This window comes from Mustelus asterias, chromosome 5, assembly GCF_964213995.1.
Source record: "Mustelus asterias chromosome 5, sMusAst1.hap1.1, whole genome shotgun sequence".
NCBI classification, from domain to species: Eukaryota; Metazoa; Chordata; class Chondrichthyes; order Carcharhiniformes; family Triakidae; genus Mustelus; species Mustelus asterias.
The window spans coordinates 24,901,923-24,917,927 of record NC_135805.1 but is presented as its reverse complement, the minus strand read 5'-3'; the positions used below and the strand labels follow the sequence as shown (position 1 = coordinate 24,917,927).

The 16,005-nt window shown below is 45.9% G+C and overlaps 1 protein-coding gene across 2 annotated transcripts in view; it reads right to left on the bottom strand.

Moving 5' to 3' along the window:
* anapc1 (anaphase promoting complex subunit 1) overlaps nucleotides 1-16,005 on the bottom strand; it is a 248,134-nt gene that overhangs the window by 12,566 nt on the left and 219,563 nt on the right. For both annotated transcript variants that reach the window (XM_078212275.1, XM_078212276.1), the window contains exons 41-45: nucleotides 13,585-13,662; nucleotides 9,064-9,131; nucleotides 8,788-8,926; nucleotides 7,942-8,028; nucleotides 2,943-3,038 (exon numbers count right to left, since the gene is read on the bottom strand). In XM_078212275.1, coding sequence (XP_078068401.1) covers nucleotides 2,943-3,038; nucleotides 7,942-8,028; nucleotides 8,788-8,926; nucleotides 9,064-9,131; nucleotides 13,585-13,662 — 468 coding nt within the window. The remainder of the gene's footprint in view (nucleotides 1-2,942; nucleotides 3,039-7,941; nucleotides 8,029-8,787; nucleotides 8,927-9,063; nucleotides 9,132-13,584; nucleotides 13,663-16,005) is intronic.

Here is a 16,005-nt window from a genome sequence, read left to right as displayed (position 1 = left end):
CTTACTGTGTTTACCCCAGTCCAAAGCCGGCATCTCCACATCATGACTACAAGTGGCACCCAGAATACATCAGGGGCACCATTGTTCTAAACCTACATATAGGGGAACAAGAGGGAAGCGATGTCCTAGTGGTATTATCGCTAGACTATTAATCCAGAAACTCAGCTAATGTTCTGGGGACCTGGGTTCGAATCCCACCACGGCAGATGGTGGAATCTGAATTCAATAAAAAATATCTGGAATTAAGAAACTACTGATAACCATGAAATCAGTGTTGGGAAAACTCATCAGGTTCACTAACGGCGGCACGGTGGCACAGTGGTTAGCACTGCTGCCTCACAGTGCCAGGGACTCGGGTTCGATTCCCGGCTTGGGTCACTGTCTGTGTGGAGACTGCACGTTCTCCCCGTGTCTGCATGGGTTTCCTCTGGGTGCTCCGGCTTCCTCCCACAGTCCAAAGGCGTGCTGGTTAGGTGCATTGGCCATGCTAAATTCTCCCTCAGTGTACCCGAACAGGCACTAGAGTGTGGCGACTAGGGGATTTCCACAGTAACTTCATTGCAGTGTTAATAGAAAGTCACAGCACAAACAGGCCCTTCGGCCCACAAGTTGCGCCGATCACATCCCCACCTCTAGGCCTATCTATAGCCCTCAATCCCATTAAATCCCATGTACTCATCCAGAAGTCTCTTAAAAGACCCCAACGAGTTTGCCTCCACCACCACCGACGTCAGCCGATTCCACTCACCCACCACCCTCTGAGTGAAAAACTTACCCCTGACATCCCCCCTGTACCTACCCCCCAGCACCTTAAACCTGTGTCCTCTCGTAGCAACCATTTCAGCCCTTGGAAATAGCCTCTGAGAGTCCACCCTATCCAGACCCCTCAACATCTTGTAAACCTCTATCAGGTCACCTCTCATCCTTCGTCTCTCCAGGGAGAAGAGACCAAGCTCCCTCAACCTATCCTCATAAGGCATGCCCCCCAATCCAGGCAACATCCTTGTAAATCTCCTCTGCACCCTTTCAATGGCTTCAACATCTTTCCTGTAATGAGGTGACCAGAACTGCGCGCAGTACTCCAAGTGGGGTCTAACCAGGGTCCTATAAAGCTGCAGCATTATCTCCCGACTCCTAAACTCAATCCCTCGATTAATGAAGGCTAGTACGCCATACGCCTTCTTGACCGCATCCTCCACCTGCGAGGCCGATTTAAGAGTCCTATGGACCCGGACCCCAAGGTCCTTCTGATCCTCTACACTGCTAAGAATGGTACCCTTCATTTTATACTGCTGCTCCATCCCTAATGCAAGCCTACTTGCGACTAATAAATAAACTTTTACTTTTATAAACTTTAATGTCCTTTAGGGAAGGAAATCTGCCGTACTTACCTGGTCTGATCTAAATGTGACTCCAGAGCCACAGCAATTGTCTCTCAATTGCTCTCTGAAATGGCCGAGCCAGCCACATAGTTGTATCAATTGCTAATGCAGCATTCCAAGGCAGCAGCTCACCACTACCTTCTCAATGGCAACTAGGGATGGGCAATAAATGCTGGCCAGCCGGTGACACCCATGTCCCATGAATGAATAAAAAAATAAGATCCAGTGCATCGAGACATGGGATGGTCACAGGTGGGTTGATGGCTGAAATCTTTTACACGTTCCAAGTCTTGATCTTGGCCATTATGAGAAACCACTTGGCAGAAGCTGAGCATCGCAAAGTGAGAGAGGGTCAGTGGGTCCACCCACTGCATCGCCCCAGTGGCTGATTACATGCGCACCTTCATGTAAAGAGAGGCGCTGCACTAAGGAACAGGAGGACCTACTCAACAGAATGTAATTGAGGGAGGTGGAAGAACAGAAATCTAGTCGTTCAAATACGTAACATCCAGATAGATCAAGTAAAGCCATAAAGAAAGCAATTTCATTTGGGACTTGTAATCATTCGGGGCAGTGCGTACAAGAGGCAATGCTGGGATAGTTTGTTGATTACCAATTCTTCCAGTATGGGCATGTCATGCGTCTTTCCCAGTCTGACACTACCAGACAATTCACCACCATAGGGACATGAGAAATAGCGGGGGGGAAAAGACCACATCACCCCTCGAGTGTGATCCACCATTCAACATGTTGCACCATTCAATATGTTCATGGCTGATCTTGGGCTCCAGCTCCACTTTCCTGCCTGCTCCCCAACTTGATGATGCGAAGTGTTGAAGCCAAACTAAATGGAAGAGACCACTTGACAGCCTGGAACAGAACTGACTGGCGACATAGAAGTGCTCCTTAACAGCACGGGCTTTACGCTCAATGTACACGAGAGCCCTGGATGGAAGAAACTGATTGAGGCAGCAACCTCTAATGACTACGCCTCAGATGACAATGCCAGCGCTTTGGCCACAGAGTGGTATACACAGTTCTGGGCACCCGACTGGCAACCAATGAGCACCTCTTTTCTCGTGTTGTATAAATTGTTGTTCTCTTTGAAATTTGACATTCTTGCGTTTGTCCTGATGAGTATAAGGTAAAAAGTTTTGACAGTGCGTCACTTTTCAGCAATACTCGAGTTGTGCACTACCAAACGAATATTCCCATGAACCTCTATGGTTCCTGTTTTGGAATGTTACAGTAAGTATCTTCCCATCTGGATGGATGTACTGATGTCTTTAGCGGGTATGAGCATGCATGAGTAATGTACTCGGGTCTAGTCTAACCATGAGGGACCTGTGCAACTAGCTGCCTCCAGTCCAGGCTGTACTGTATTTTGATATTTTTTTCAGAAGTAAAGAAGATTGAATATCATAAGGTGTTCGGCTTCGTCTTTGAAGCCAAGTTTCACGCTGCTCTCCTCAAGTGAAGTTTCAATGGAGAGACAGTAGAAACAGGAATGGGAGAAAATGGTGAGAATACACAAAAGAATCCACTGGATCTCTGTTTTACCTGGTCAATGGCGATATATGTAGGTAACATTTCTGGCTTCTCTTGAGTAACGCATTCATATAGGATGGATGACAGCAAGTCTAGCACATCATGTTTCTGTAGAGAGAGAACAGTTTGATTGTTAATAACATCATATTCTTTTTAATCAATGGTCAGTAAATGGGAATTTGTGCAGCGCTGATAGGTCAATATAGAATCCCTACAGTGCAGGAGGCCATTCGGCCCATTGAGCCTGCACCAACCACAATCTTACCCAGTCTACAAGATTATGAGGGGCATGGACAGAGTGGATAGTCAGAAGCTTTTTTCCAGGGTGGAAGAGTCAATTACTAGGGGACACAGGTTTAAGGTGCGAGGGGCAAGGTTTAAAGGAGATGTACAAGGCAAGATCTTTTTTACACAGAGGATGGTGGGTGCCTGGGACTTGCTGCCAGGAGAGGTAGTGGCAGCAGATATGATAGTGACTTTTAAGGGGTGTCTTGACAAATATGTGAATAGGATGGGAATAGAGGGATACGGTCCCCGGAAGAGTAGGGGGTTTTAGTTCAGTCGGGCAGCATGGTCGGTGCAGGCTTGGAGGGTCGAACGGCCTGTTCTTGTGCTGTAATTTTCTTTGTTCAGGCCCTATCCCCGTAACCCCACTTATTTACCCTGTTAGTCCCCTTGACACTGAAGGGCAATTTAGCATGGCCAATCCACATAACCCGCACACATCTTTGGACTGTGCTGTGTGCAGGGCTGAGGCAGTGACTATAGGATTGGCCACTGAAGGAAGGGTGGTGAATGGGTATTTGCACTCACCACATCCCACAGTCTCCGAAATGGCACACAGAATTCGAGAGTTCCGCTCAGCAAAATTTCTGCCATAAAAGGAAAAATTAAAAGAAAACCCGACTGATGGTTTTTGCTTCTCTTGATGGGAAAACTGGCGAAACATCAAACACCAGATGCTCCCACTCGCTGAGTTATGACATTTCTGCTTCAGGAGGGCTGCCTCACCTTGTTGGGACGCATTGCCTCAATATCACTGCCAGTGTCACAATTACCATGACTCAGTGATGTAACTAAAGTAGGTGCCGTGACGGCTCAGAGTGACAGAGCTACAATGACCCGAAACACTTTACCTCACGCCTCTGTGCAGGTAGAGCCGACCTCAGCCAAGGCTGCAGTAGGAGTGCTATAAAATAAAGCAGGAAAACTCAGCATGTCTGGCAGCGTCCGCCGAGAGAGAAACGAAGTGAACGATTCACATTCAGTATGACTCTTTTGTCGTAAGTGAAATCGTCCTGTTGGGACTCGAAACATTAACCCCGTTTCTGTCTCCGCACATGCTGCCAGACATGGGCAGCACGGTGGCACAGTGGTTGGCACTGCTGTCTCACAGCGCCAGGGACCCGGGTTTGATTCCCGACTCGAGTCACTGTCTGTGCAGAGTTTGCACGTTCTCCCCGTGTCTGCGTGGGTTTCCTCCGGGGGCTCCAGTTTCCTCCCACAGTCCGAAAGATGTGCTGGTTAGGGTGCATTGGGCCATGCTAAATTCTCCCTCGGTGTACCCGAATAGGCGCCGGAGTGTGGTGACGAGGGAATTTTCACAGTAACTTCATTGCAGTGTTAATGTAAGCCGACTTGTGACACATAAGAACATAAGAAATAGGAGCAGGAGTAGGCCATCTGGCCCTTCGAGCCTGCCCCGCCATTCAACAAGATCTGAAGCGAATCAGTTCCACTTACCCGCCTGCTCCCCATATCCCCTAATTCCCTTATCGATCAGAAAACTATCTACCCGTGATTTAAACATATTCAACGAGGAAGCCTCCACCACTTCAATGGGCAGAGAATTCCAGAGATTCACTACCCTCTGAGAGAAGAAGTTCCCCCTCAACTCTGTTCTGAACCGGCCCCCCCTTATTTTGAGGCTGTGCCCTCTAGTTCTGGTTTCCCTTCTAAGTGGAAAGAATCTCTCCACCTCTACCCTATCCAGCCCCTTCATTATCTTATATGTCTCCATAAGATCACCCCTCATCCTTCTAAACTCCAACGAGTACAGACCCAATCTGTTTAATCTCTCCTCATAAGCTACACCCCTCATCTCCGGTAAATAAACTTTAAATAGACAAGTTGAGTTTATCCAGCTTCTTCTTTTTTCACGCAAGATAACCATCAGCCACAGTATTTTGCTTTCAGTTGGAGGACGAGCATTGATCTGGCTGGGGAGGGAAGAATGAGAAATCTGCCTCTGTCTTCACTCTCGGTCACTACCTGGGAGCTTGTGTGTGTGAACACCGGGTGCAGCAGTGCCGGGCTCAGTTATAATGCCCACCGCAATCAAACTGTTTCTCTGCCCTTACATCTAGGTTTACTTCCGAATAATTTCCAGCTGGCTGAGATAGCAGGGGAGATTGCTGACTGCCTGTCAAACTGCAACAAGGAGCCAACACCTTCCGGAGAAGAGAGAAGGGAAGAAAGCCGCCAGTGAAAAATAGGACAGAACGGAACAAATAGAGGAATTAAAAAGCAAAAAAATGCAGAAGCTGGAAATCAGAAATTGAAACAGAAACTGCTTGGTATATTCAGCAAATCAAGTACAGTTCGTGGAGAGGAATAGAGTTAATGTATCAGCTCAAGGTACTGTCATCAAAAAACCAGGCTGTACTCCAGATGTGAGAATCACACTGTACTCCAGTAACAGACTGAGATTCACACTGTATCCCAGTAACAGACTGTGAGATTCACACTGTATCCCAGTAACAGACTGTGAGATTCACACTGTATCCCAGTAACAGACTGTGAGATTCACACTGTATCCCAGTAACAGACTGAGATTCACACTGTATCCCAGTAACAGACTGTGAGATTCACACTGTATCCCAGTAACAGACTGTGAGATTCACACTGTATCCCAGTAACAGACTGAGATTCACACTGTATCCCAGTAACAGACTGTGAGATTCACACTGTATCCCAGTAACAGACTGAGAGATTCACACTGTACTCCAGTAACAGACTGAGATTCACACTGTATCCCAGTAACAGACTGAGAGTCACACTGTATCCCAGTAACAGACTGTGAGATTCACACTGTATCCCAGTAACAGACTGTGAGGTTCACACTGTACTGCAGTGACAGACTGTGAGAATCACACTGTACTCCAGATGTGAGAATCACACTGTACTCCAATAACAGACTGAGAGATTCACACTGTACACCAGTAATAGACTGAGATTCACACTGTATTCCAGTAACAGATTGAGAATCACACTGTACTCCAGTAACAGACAGTGAGAATCACACTGTACGCCAGTAAAAGACTGTGAGATTCACACTGTACTCCAGGGTAACAGACTGTGAGATTTACACTGTCCTCCAGAAACAGACTGTGAGATTCACACTGTACTCCAGTAACAGACTGTGAGATTCACACTGTACTCCAGTGACAGACGGAGATTCACACTGTATTCCAGTAAGATTGAGAATCACACTGTACTCCAGTAACCCAGTAACAGATTGAGAATCACACTGTACTCCAGTAACAGACAATGAGAATCACTCTGTACTCCAGTGAAAGACTGTGAGAATCACACTGTAGCTCAGAAACAGACTGTGAGATTCACACTGTACTCCTGTAACAGAATGAGAGATTCACACTGTACTCCAGTAACAGACTGTGAGAATCACGCTGTAATCCAGAAACAGTGAGATTCACACTGTACTCCAGTAACAGACTGAGATTCAGTGTATCCCAGTAACAGACTGTGAGATTCACACTGTACTCCAGTGACAGACTGTGAGAATCACACTGTACTCCAGATGTAAGAATCACACTGTACTCCAATAACAGACTGAGAGATTCACACTGTACACCAGTAATAGACTGAGATTCACACTGTACTCCAGTAACAGATTGAGAATCACACTGTACTCCAGTAACAGACAGTGAGAATCACACTGTACGCCAGTAAAAGACAGTGAGATTCACACTGTACTCCAGCAACAGACTGAGATTCAGTGTATCCCAGTAACAGACTGTGAGATTCACACTGTACTCCAGTGACAGACTGAGAATCACACTGTACTCCAGATGTAAGAATCACACTGTACTCCAGTAACAGATTGAGAATCACACTGTACTCCAGTAACAGACAGTGAGAATCACACTGTACGCCAGTAAAAGACAGTGAGATTCACACTGTATTCCAGTAACAGACTGAGAATCACACTGTACTCCAGTAACAGACTGAGAGATTCACACTGTACTCCAGTAACCGACTGAGATTCACACTGTATCCCAGTAACAGACAGTGAGAATCACACTGTACTCCAGTAACAGACTGTGAGATTCACACTGTACTGCAGTGACAGACTGAAATTCGCACTGTGCTCCAGCGAAGGGCGGCACGGTGGCACAGTGGTTAGCACTGCTGCCTCACACAGCGCCAGGGACTTGGGTTTGATTCCAACCTCAGGTCATTGTCTGTCTGTGTGGAGTCTGCACATTCTCCCCGTGACTGCGTGGGTTTCCTCCGGGTGCTCCGGTTTCCTCCCACACTCCAAAGACACGCGGGTTAGGTTGATTGACCATGATATGTTGCCCCTTAGTGTCAGGGGGATTAGCAGGTTAATGTGTGGGGTTACAGGGATAGGACATGGCTGGGATTGTTGTCGGTGCCAACTCGATGGGCCGAATGGTCTCCTTCTGCACTGTAGATTCTATGAAACTGTGACAGGACATTAACTATTTCTTATGTTTTTGACCAAACCGATTTTAGCTGAATTAGTTAAACACATTTTATCCCTCATCGTAATGAAGTTTAACAGCTAAACATGTTGCTAACTAAGCGCTTTGGCAAATATTCGTCACAACATCAGAAAACAAGAGTTGGGAACAAAGGTTTTGGCAGACTTTGTTACAGATACAGGACTGCACGCATTGGTAAGGAAGAAACATATATAGAGAATTAGAGTTTGATGTGGTATTGCTACTCGACACGGAATGCTCACCTGTCCTTCTTTCTTTGAATGTTTGCAAAAGTATTCCGCAAACGACAGCAAAGCCGGGTCGGAGGTAAAAGCTGAAACAGCTTCAGGCTGTAGGGAAAGCAGAGCGGGGGTTTGAAAGTCGAGCTGACACATGGAGTCAAATAATAAATTAAGTGCCATTCCACTATTGTCAGAAGCGAAAACACAACGCATTTCTTAGACATCAGTGCATTTTACAGGAGTGGCTCAGAAGGAAGCAGTGTTCTTGGTGTACCATGCTGACGCTATAGTTAAGAAAGCCCACCAACACCTCCACTTTCTCAGGAGGTGAAGGAAATTCAGCACGCCCGCTACAACTCTCACCAATTTTTACAGGTGCACCATAGAAAGCATTCTTTCTGGTTGTATCACAGCTTGGTATGGCTCCTGCTCTGTCCAAGACTGCAAGAAACTACAAAAAGTTGTGAATGTAGCCCAATTCATCACGCAAACCAGCCTCTCATCCCTTGACTCTGTCTACACTTCCCACTGCCTCGGCAAAGCAGCCAGCATAATCAAGGACCCCATGCACCCTGGACATTCTCTCTTCCACCTTCTTCCATTGGGAAAAAGATACAAAAGTCTGAGAATGTGTACCAACCGACTCAAGAACAGCTTCTTTCCTGCTGCCATCAGACTTTTGCATGGACCTACCAAATATTAAGTTGATCTTTCTCTACACCCTAGCTATGACTGTAACACTACATTCTGCATCTTCTCCTTTTCTTCTCCCCTATGAATGGTATGCTTTGCCTGTATAGCGCGCAAGAAAAAAATAGTTTTCACTGTATCCCAATGCATGTGACAATAATAAATCAAATCAAATACCTTGATAGAAAGGAACTCGGCATTTCTGTGAGTGAAAGTCTGAGCTAAAAGACTGCGAAAGCCTTTCGGATCTTCTGTGTAGGAGAGATGTCCTGCTCGGAGCTTGACATAGAGAAAACCATCTTTCGACAGAATTGATCTGAAAATAAAGAGTCCACGAGAATTAGGTGATAAATTACCTGGAGCAGAGAGCACAAAATTACAGCTTTCAGATATTTCTACGTTCCACAAACGGCCAGGACAAGACAAAAAAAATCATGTGACAAGGATACTCACTGTAAACTCTGAGGTCCTTTAGAGAGATCCATCATAATCTCCCAATACTTGGGACCTTTCACTTTGATCTGGAAAAAGTAAAATTCTTGTCATTTGTCTTTTATCTTCAGGCTGTTCATTTCTCTTAGCTTCTCCCGATTATTACCTTATGATTGGATTATGTGCAATGATCTCATATTATGCCACCTAAGAAATTTCCAAATTAACAATATGTGGTTTGATTTTCCCCTCAAAAGGCAATCAATCTAAGCGGAACCAAATGTTTAAGAAGTCATCTCCTTACCAAATGAGGCATCCATATAAAAAGAAGAAGTGAATCATGTTAGTTTCTCTTAGTTTTGCCTGCACCATCTATCACAAAATAGTCTGCTCAGTAATGAATTAAAACTAACTATGGATCACTGTCTGTGTGGAGTTTGCACATTCTCCCCGTGTCTGCGTGGGTTTCCTCCGGGTGCTCCGGTTTCCTCCCACAGTCCAAAGATGTGCGGGTTAGGTTGATTGCCCATGCTAAATTGCTCTTTAGTGTCAGGGTATATTAGCAGGGTAAATGCGTGGGGTTACAGGGATAGGGCCCTGGGTGGGATTGTTGTCGGTGCTGGCTCAATGGGTCGAATCGCCTCCTGCACTGTAGAGATTCTACGATTCTATTTTGGGAGGCATAACGGTTAGCACTGCTGCCTCACAGCGCCAGGGGCCCGGGTCTGATGCCGGTTGGGTCACTGTCTGTGCGGAGTCTACACGTTCTCCCTGTGTCTGCATGGGTTTCCTACAGGCACGGATTTGTGAAGGGCAAGTCTTGCCTCACAAATTTGATAGAATTTTTTGAGGAGGTAACTAAGTGTGTAGATGAAGGTAGTGCAGTTGATGTCATATACATGGATTTTAGTAAGGCGTTTGATAAAGTCCACCACGGTCGGCTTATGAAGAAAGTAAGGAGGTGTGGGATAGAGGGAAGTTTGGCCGATTGGATAGGTAACTGGCTATCTAACAGAAGACAGAGGGTGGTGGTGGATGGAAAATTTTCGGACTGGAAACCGGATACCAGCGGAGTGCCACAGGGATCAGTGCTTGGTCCTCTGCTCTTTGTAATTTTTATAAATGACTTGGAGGAGGGGGCTGAAGGGTGGATCAGTAAATTTGCTGATGACACCAAGATTGGTGGAGTAGTGGATGAGGTGGAGGGCTGTTGTAGGCTGCAAAGAGATATAGATAGGATGCAGAGCTGGACTGAAAAATGGCAAATGGAGTTTAACCCTGACAAATGCGAGGTGATTCATTTTGGTAGGACTAACTTAAATGTGGATTACAGGGTCAAAGGTAGGGTTCTGAAGACTGTGGAGGAACAGAGAGATCTTGGGGTTCATATCCACAGATCTCTAAAGGTTGCCACTCGAATGGACAGAGCTGTGAAGAAGGCCTATAGTGTGTTAGCTTTTATTAACAGGGGGTTGGAGCTTAAGAGCCGTGGAGTTATGCTGCAACTGTACAGGACCTTGGTGAGACCACATTTGGAATATTGTGTGCAGTTCTGGTCACCTCACTATAAGAAGGATGTGGAAGTGCTGGAAAGAGTGCAGAGGAGATTTACCAGGATGCTGCCTGGTTTGGAGGGTAGGTCTTATGAGGAAAGGTTGAGGGAGCTAGGGCTGTTCTCTCTGGAGCGGAGGAGGCTGAGGGGAGACTTAATAGAGGTTTATAAAATGATGAAGGGGATAGATAGAGTGAACGTTCAAAGACTATTTCCTCGGGTGGATGGAGCTATTACAAGGGGGCATAATTATAGGGTTCGTGGTGGGAGATACAGGAAGGATATCAGAGGTAGGTTCTTTATACAGAGAGTGGTTGGGGTGTGGAATGGATTGCCTGCAGTGATAGTGGAGTCAGACACTTTAGGAACATTTAAGCGGTTATTGGATAGGCACATGGAGCACACCAGGATGATAGGGAGTGGGATAGCTTGATCTTGGTTTCAGATAAAGCTCGGCACAACATCGTGGGCCGAAGGGCCTGTTCTGTGCTGTACTGTTCTATGTTCTAGGCTGTTCATTTATCTTAGCTTCTCCCGATTATTACCTTATGATTGGATTATGTGAAATGATCTCATATTATGCCACCTAAGAAATTTCCAAATTAACAAAATGTGGTTTGATTTTCCCCTCAAAAGGCAATCAATCTAAGCGGAACCAAATGTTTAAGAAGTCATCTCCTTACCAAATGAGGCATCCATATAAAAAGAAGTGAATCATGTTAGTTTCTCTTAGTTTTGCCTGCCCCATCTATCACAAAATAGTCTGCTCAGTAATGAATTAAAACTAACTATGGGTCACTGTCTGTGTGGAGTTTGCACATTCTCCCCGTGTCTGCGTGGGTTTCCTCCGGGTGTTCCGGTTTCCTCCCACAGTCCAAAGATGTGCGGGTTAGGTTGATTGCCCATGCTAAATTGCTCTTTAGTGTCAGGGTATATTAGCAGGGTAAATGCGTGGGGTTACGGGGATAGGGCCCTGGGTGGGATTGTTGTCGGTGCTGGCTCAATGGGTCGAATCGCCTCCTGCACTGTAGTGATTCTACGATTCTATTTTGGGAGGCATAATGGTTAGCACTGCTGCCTCACAGCGCCAGGGGCCCGGGTCTGATGCCGGTTGGGTCACTGTCTGTGCAGAGTCTACACGTTCTCCCTGTGTCTGCATGGGTTTCCTACAGGCACGGATTTGTGAAGGGCAAGTCTTGCCTCACAAATTTGATAGAATTTTTTGAGGAGGTAACTAAGTGTGTAGATGAAGGTAGTGCAGTTGATGTCATATACATGGATTTTAGTAAGGCGTTTGATAAAGTCCACCACGGTCGGCTTATGAAGAAAGTAAGGAGGTGTGGGATAGAGGGAAGTTTGGCCGATTGGATAGGTAACTGGCTATCTAACAGAAGACAGAGGGTGGTGGTGGATGGAAAATTTTCGGACTGGAAACCGGTTACCAGCGGAATGCCACAGGGATCAGTGCTTGGTCCTCTGCTCTTTGTAATTTTTATAAATGACTTGGAGGAGGGGGTTGAAAGGTGGATCAGTAAATTTGCTGATGACACCAAGATTGGTGGAGTAGTGGATGAGGTGGAGGGCTGTTGTAGGCTGCAAAGAGATAGAGATAGGATGCAGAGCTGGGCTGAAAAATGGCAAATGGAGTTTAACCCTGACAAATGCGAGGTGATTCATTTTGGTAGGACAAATTTAAATGTGGATTACAGGGTCAAAGGTAGGGTTCTGAAGAATGTGGAGGAACAGAGAGATCTTGGGGTTCATATCCATAGATCTCTGAAGGGTGCCACTCAAGTGGATAGAGCCGTGAAGAAGGCCTATAGCGTGTTGGTGTTCATTAACAGGGGGTTTGAGTTTAAGAGCCGTGGGGTTATGCTGCAACTGTACAGGACCTTGGTGAGACCACATTTGGAATATTGTGTGCAGTTCTGGTCACCTCACTACAAGAAGGATGTGGAGACACTGGAAAGAGTGCAAAGGAGATTTACCAGGATGCTGCCTGGTTTGGAGGGTAGGTCTTATGAGGAAAGGTTGAGGGAACTTGGGCTTTTCTCTTTGGAACGGAGGAGGTTGAGAGGAGACTTGATAGAGGTTTATAAGATGATGAGGGGGATTGATAGAGTGAACGTTCAAAGACTATTTCCTCGGGTGAATGGAGCGGTAACTCGGGGGCATAACTATAGGGTTCATGGTGGGAGATATAGGAAGGATGTCCGAGGTAGGTTTTTTACTCAGAGAGTGGTTGGGGTGTGGAATGGACTGCCTGCATGGATAGTGGAGTCAGAAACTTTAGGAACATTTAAGAAGCTATTGGATAGGCACATGGAGTACTTCGGGATGATAGGGAGGAAATAGCTTGATCTGGGTTTCAGACAAAGCTCGGCACAACATCGAGGGCCGAAGGGCCTGTTCTGTGCTGTACTGTTCTATGTTCTAGGTGCTCCGGCTTCCTCCCACAATCCGAAAGACGTGCTAATTAGGTGCATTGGCCATGCTAAATTCTCCCTCAGTGTGTCCGAACAGATGCCAGAATGTGGCGACTAGGGGATTTTCACAGTAACTTCACTGCAGTGTTAATGTCAGCCTACTTGTCACACTAATAAACATCACAAATTTTACAAATGACAAAGGATCGTCTGGACTCGAAACGTCAGCTCATTTCTCTCCTTACAGATGCTGCCAGACCTGCTGAGATTTTCCAGCATTTTCTCTTTTGTTTTCAGATTCCAGCATCCGCAGCAATTTGCTTTTATCACAAATTGTAAAACTTTCCCATGTTGAGATACAAACTTATTTCCACGTAATTGGGAAACGAATGGAAAGAAAGGACTATTTTCCCAATCAGATTGTTTGCTGACAATTGCATATTTAATCCACACTAACAGCCAATGAAAATATAACAGTGGAATTAAAGGCTGCAAGTACTTGTTTAGATCCCACACTGGAAATTAGTTTGGCTCATCTGACCAAGAAAATAACGTCTACGTTACCTCTTTAAGTAAATGCAATTCAGGAAGAAGGCTCGGCGCCATCAAGTTCACCGTCATTTCCTCGCACCATTGAGAAACCTACATTAACAACAAAGATATTAATCTTTCTTTGAAATATCTCACTGGCAGTTGTTAATAATACTCATTTCTTTCCCTTTGCCTCAACAATAGCGATCTATAATAAGAAAATATGTGTATCGCACTTTGAACATAACAAATGGTCAGGGCAAAGGAGAGTTATCAAATAACATTTAACCCCAAAGTCAAATAAGGAGATGTCAGGGCAAAAAGACCCAGATGTTAGGTCAAAGAGATAAGTTTTAAGGCGATATGGTGGTTAGCGCTGTTGCCTCACAGCGCCAGGGACCCAGGTTCAATTCCTGCCTTGGGTGACTGTCTGCGTGGAGTTTGCACGTTCTCCCCGTGTTTGCGTGGGTTTCCTCCGGGTGCTCTGGTTTCCTCCTACAGTCCAAAGGTGTGCAAGTTAGGTTGATTGGCCATGCTAAATTGACCCTTGTCAGGGGGATTAGCCGGGTAAATACGTGGGGTTACAGGGATAGGGCCTGGGTGGGATTGTGGTCGGTGCAGGCTCGATGGGCTAAATGGCCTCCTTCTGCACTGTAGGGATTCCATGATTCTAAAGTGAGAAGTCTCACAATAGATTGAAGTCCAACAGATTTATTTGGAATTACAAGCTTTGGAGCGCTTCTCTTTCATCAGGTGATGAAGGAGCAGCGCTCCAAAAGCTCATGATTCCAAATAAACCTGTTGGACTTTAACCTGGTGTTGTGAGACTTCTTACTGTGCCACCCTAGTCCAACGCCGGCCTCATCATATCATGATTCTAAAGGAAGGAGAGTTGGAAAAGTGGAAAGGTTTATGGAGGAAGTTCTCGAACTATTGCCTTGGCAGCTGAAGCTTCTGGAAAAAAAAACTTTGATCCTCTGCTGGAGCCCAGAAAGTGAAGGATGCAGCGAAAATGAAGACCTCAATTTGGCAACAGAACGCGAGTCCTTGATGAAGGACGCCTCATGAGATAGTGGGAAGAGCGGAGAAGATTGACTTCACACATTCAAGCCGAAAAATGTGAATCTCTTACATTGCCTGGGAGCAGCCGAACAACAGTCACAACACTGGCCCAGAGTCAACGCTAATGCCCTTATTTCACAGTTCCTAATAAACTCAGAGACCCCGACCAGCTGGGAAGATGCATAGTCGGTAAAACAGCTCTGCTGCAGTCTATTAAGACTGCCCCACAGCAGACAGATTTAGTAAGCTCTTACACACAAGAGGAAGTGGACAGTTCTCTGACGGGACCCGAGTCAGGCAAAGCAGTAGGAGTCAATGGAATTTACCCAGATTTCCTCAAGAACAGGAAGGAAGTGGCTAGCAAAGATGGTTATCAACATCCACAGGCACCATTCCAAACATCTGGCACTAATCCAAATTCCGGCCATTTCCAAGCCAGGGAAATCACTTGATGGCCGATGCAGTTACCACCCCTTCGCCTTGCTTTCTCGAACATCAGGACTTGGAATGTCTCCCACTCTGGAAGCAGCAGTGGCCCCTCCTGCCCCTAAACAGGCAGGCTTTTGTACAGGCTGCTCCGAGCAGGTCCTGACACTGAACATCATGCAAACCAGTCTTCTGTCCATTGACTCTGTCTACACTTCCCGCTGGAAAAGCAGCCAGCATAAGGACCCTACACACTCCGGACATATACTCTTCCACCTTCGTCCGTCGGGAAAAAAATACAAATGTCTGAAAACACGTACCAACCGACTCAAGAACAGATTCTTCCCTGCTGCCATCAGAATTTTGAATGGACCTACCATATATTAAGCTGATCTTTCTGTACACCTTACCTATGATTGTACATTCTGCACTCTCTTCTTTCCTTCTCTATGAACAGTATGTTTTATCTGTATAGCACGCAAGAAACAATACTTTTCCCTGTATCCCAATAAATGTGACAATAATAAATCAATTCAATTATTCAATGATCGCACACACTCAGCCCAGTTTCCATAAAGGTCTGAAGGCAGCAACCACCTTTGGCGACATATTCTGTGCCTATGACGCAGCCTGGTGCATAGGCAAACTGCTGAAACTCCCCAAAGTCATGTGCTGTGCAAGAAGCCCAAAGCTAAACTCCACGATCAGTAATCAACAGTCCTGGGTGTACCTTTGAGATCTTATCAGCCGCTCATGCATAACCACCAACGGGATCCCACAGGGATCAGTTCACAATGACTCTCCTCAATATATACCACTGACCTCCCTCCCACAAAGTCACAGCTCTTCAAAAGTGCGGACAACTTAGCTAAGATTTTTCAAACCATAAAACCTCAGGATATTGAGAAAACACTCCCTGAACATCTGTGTTCTCTGGAAGAAATTGAGACTTTGACCAAACACTGC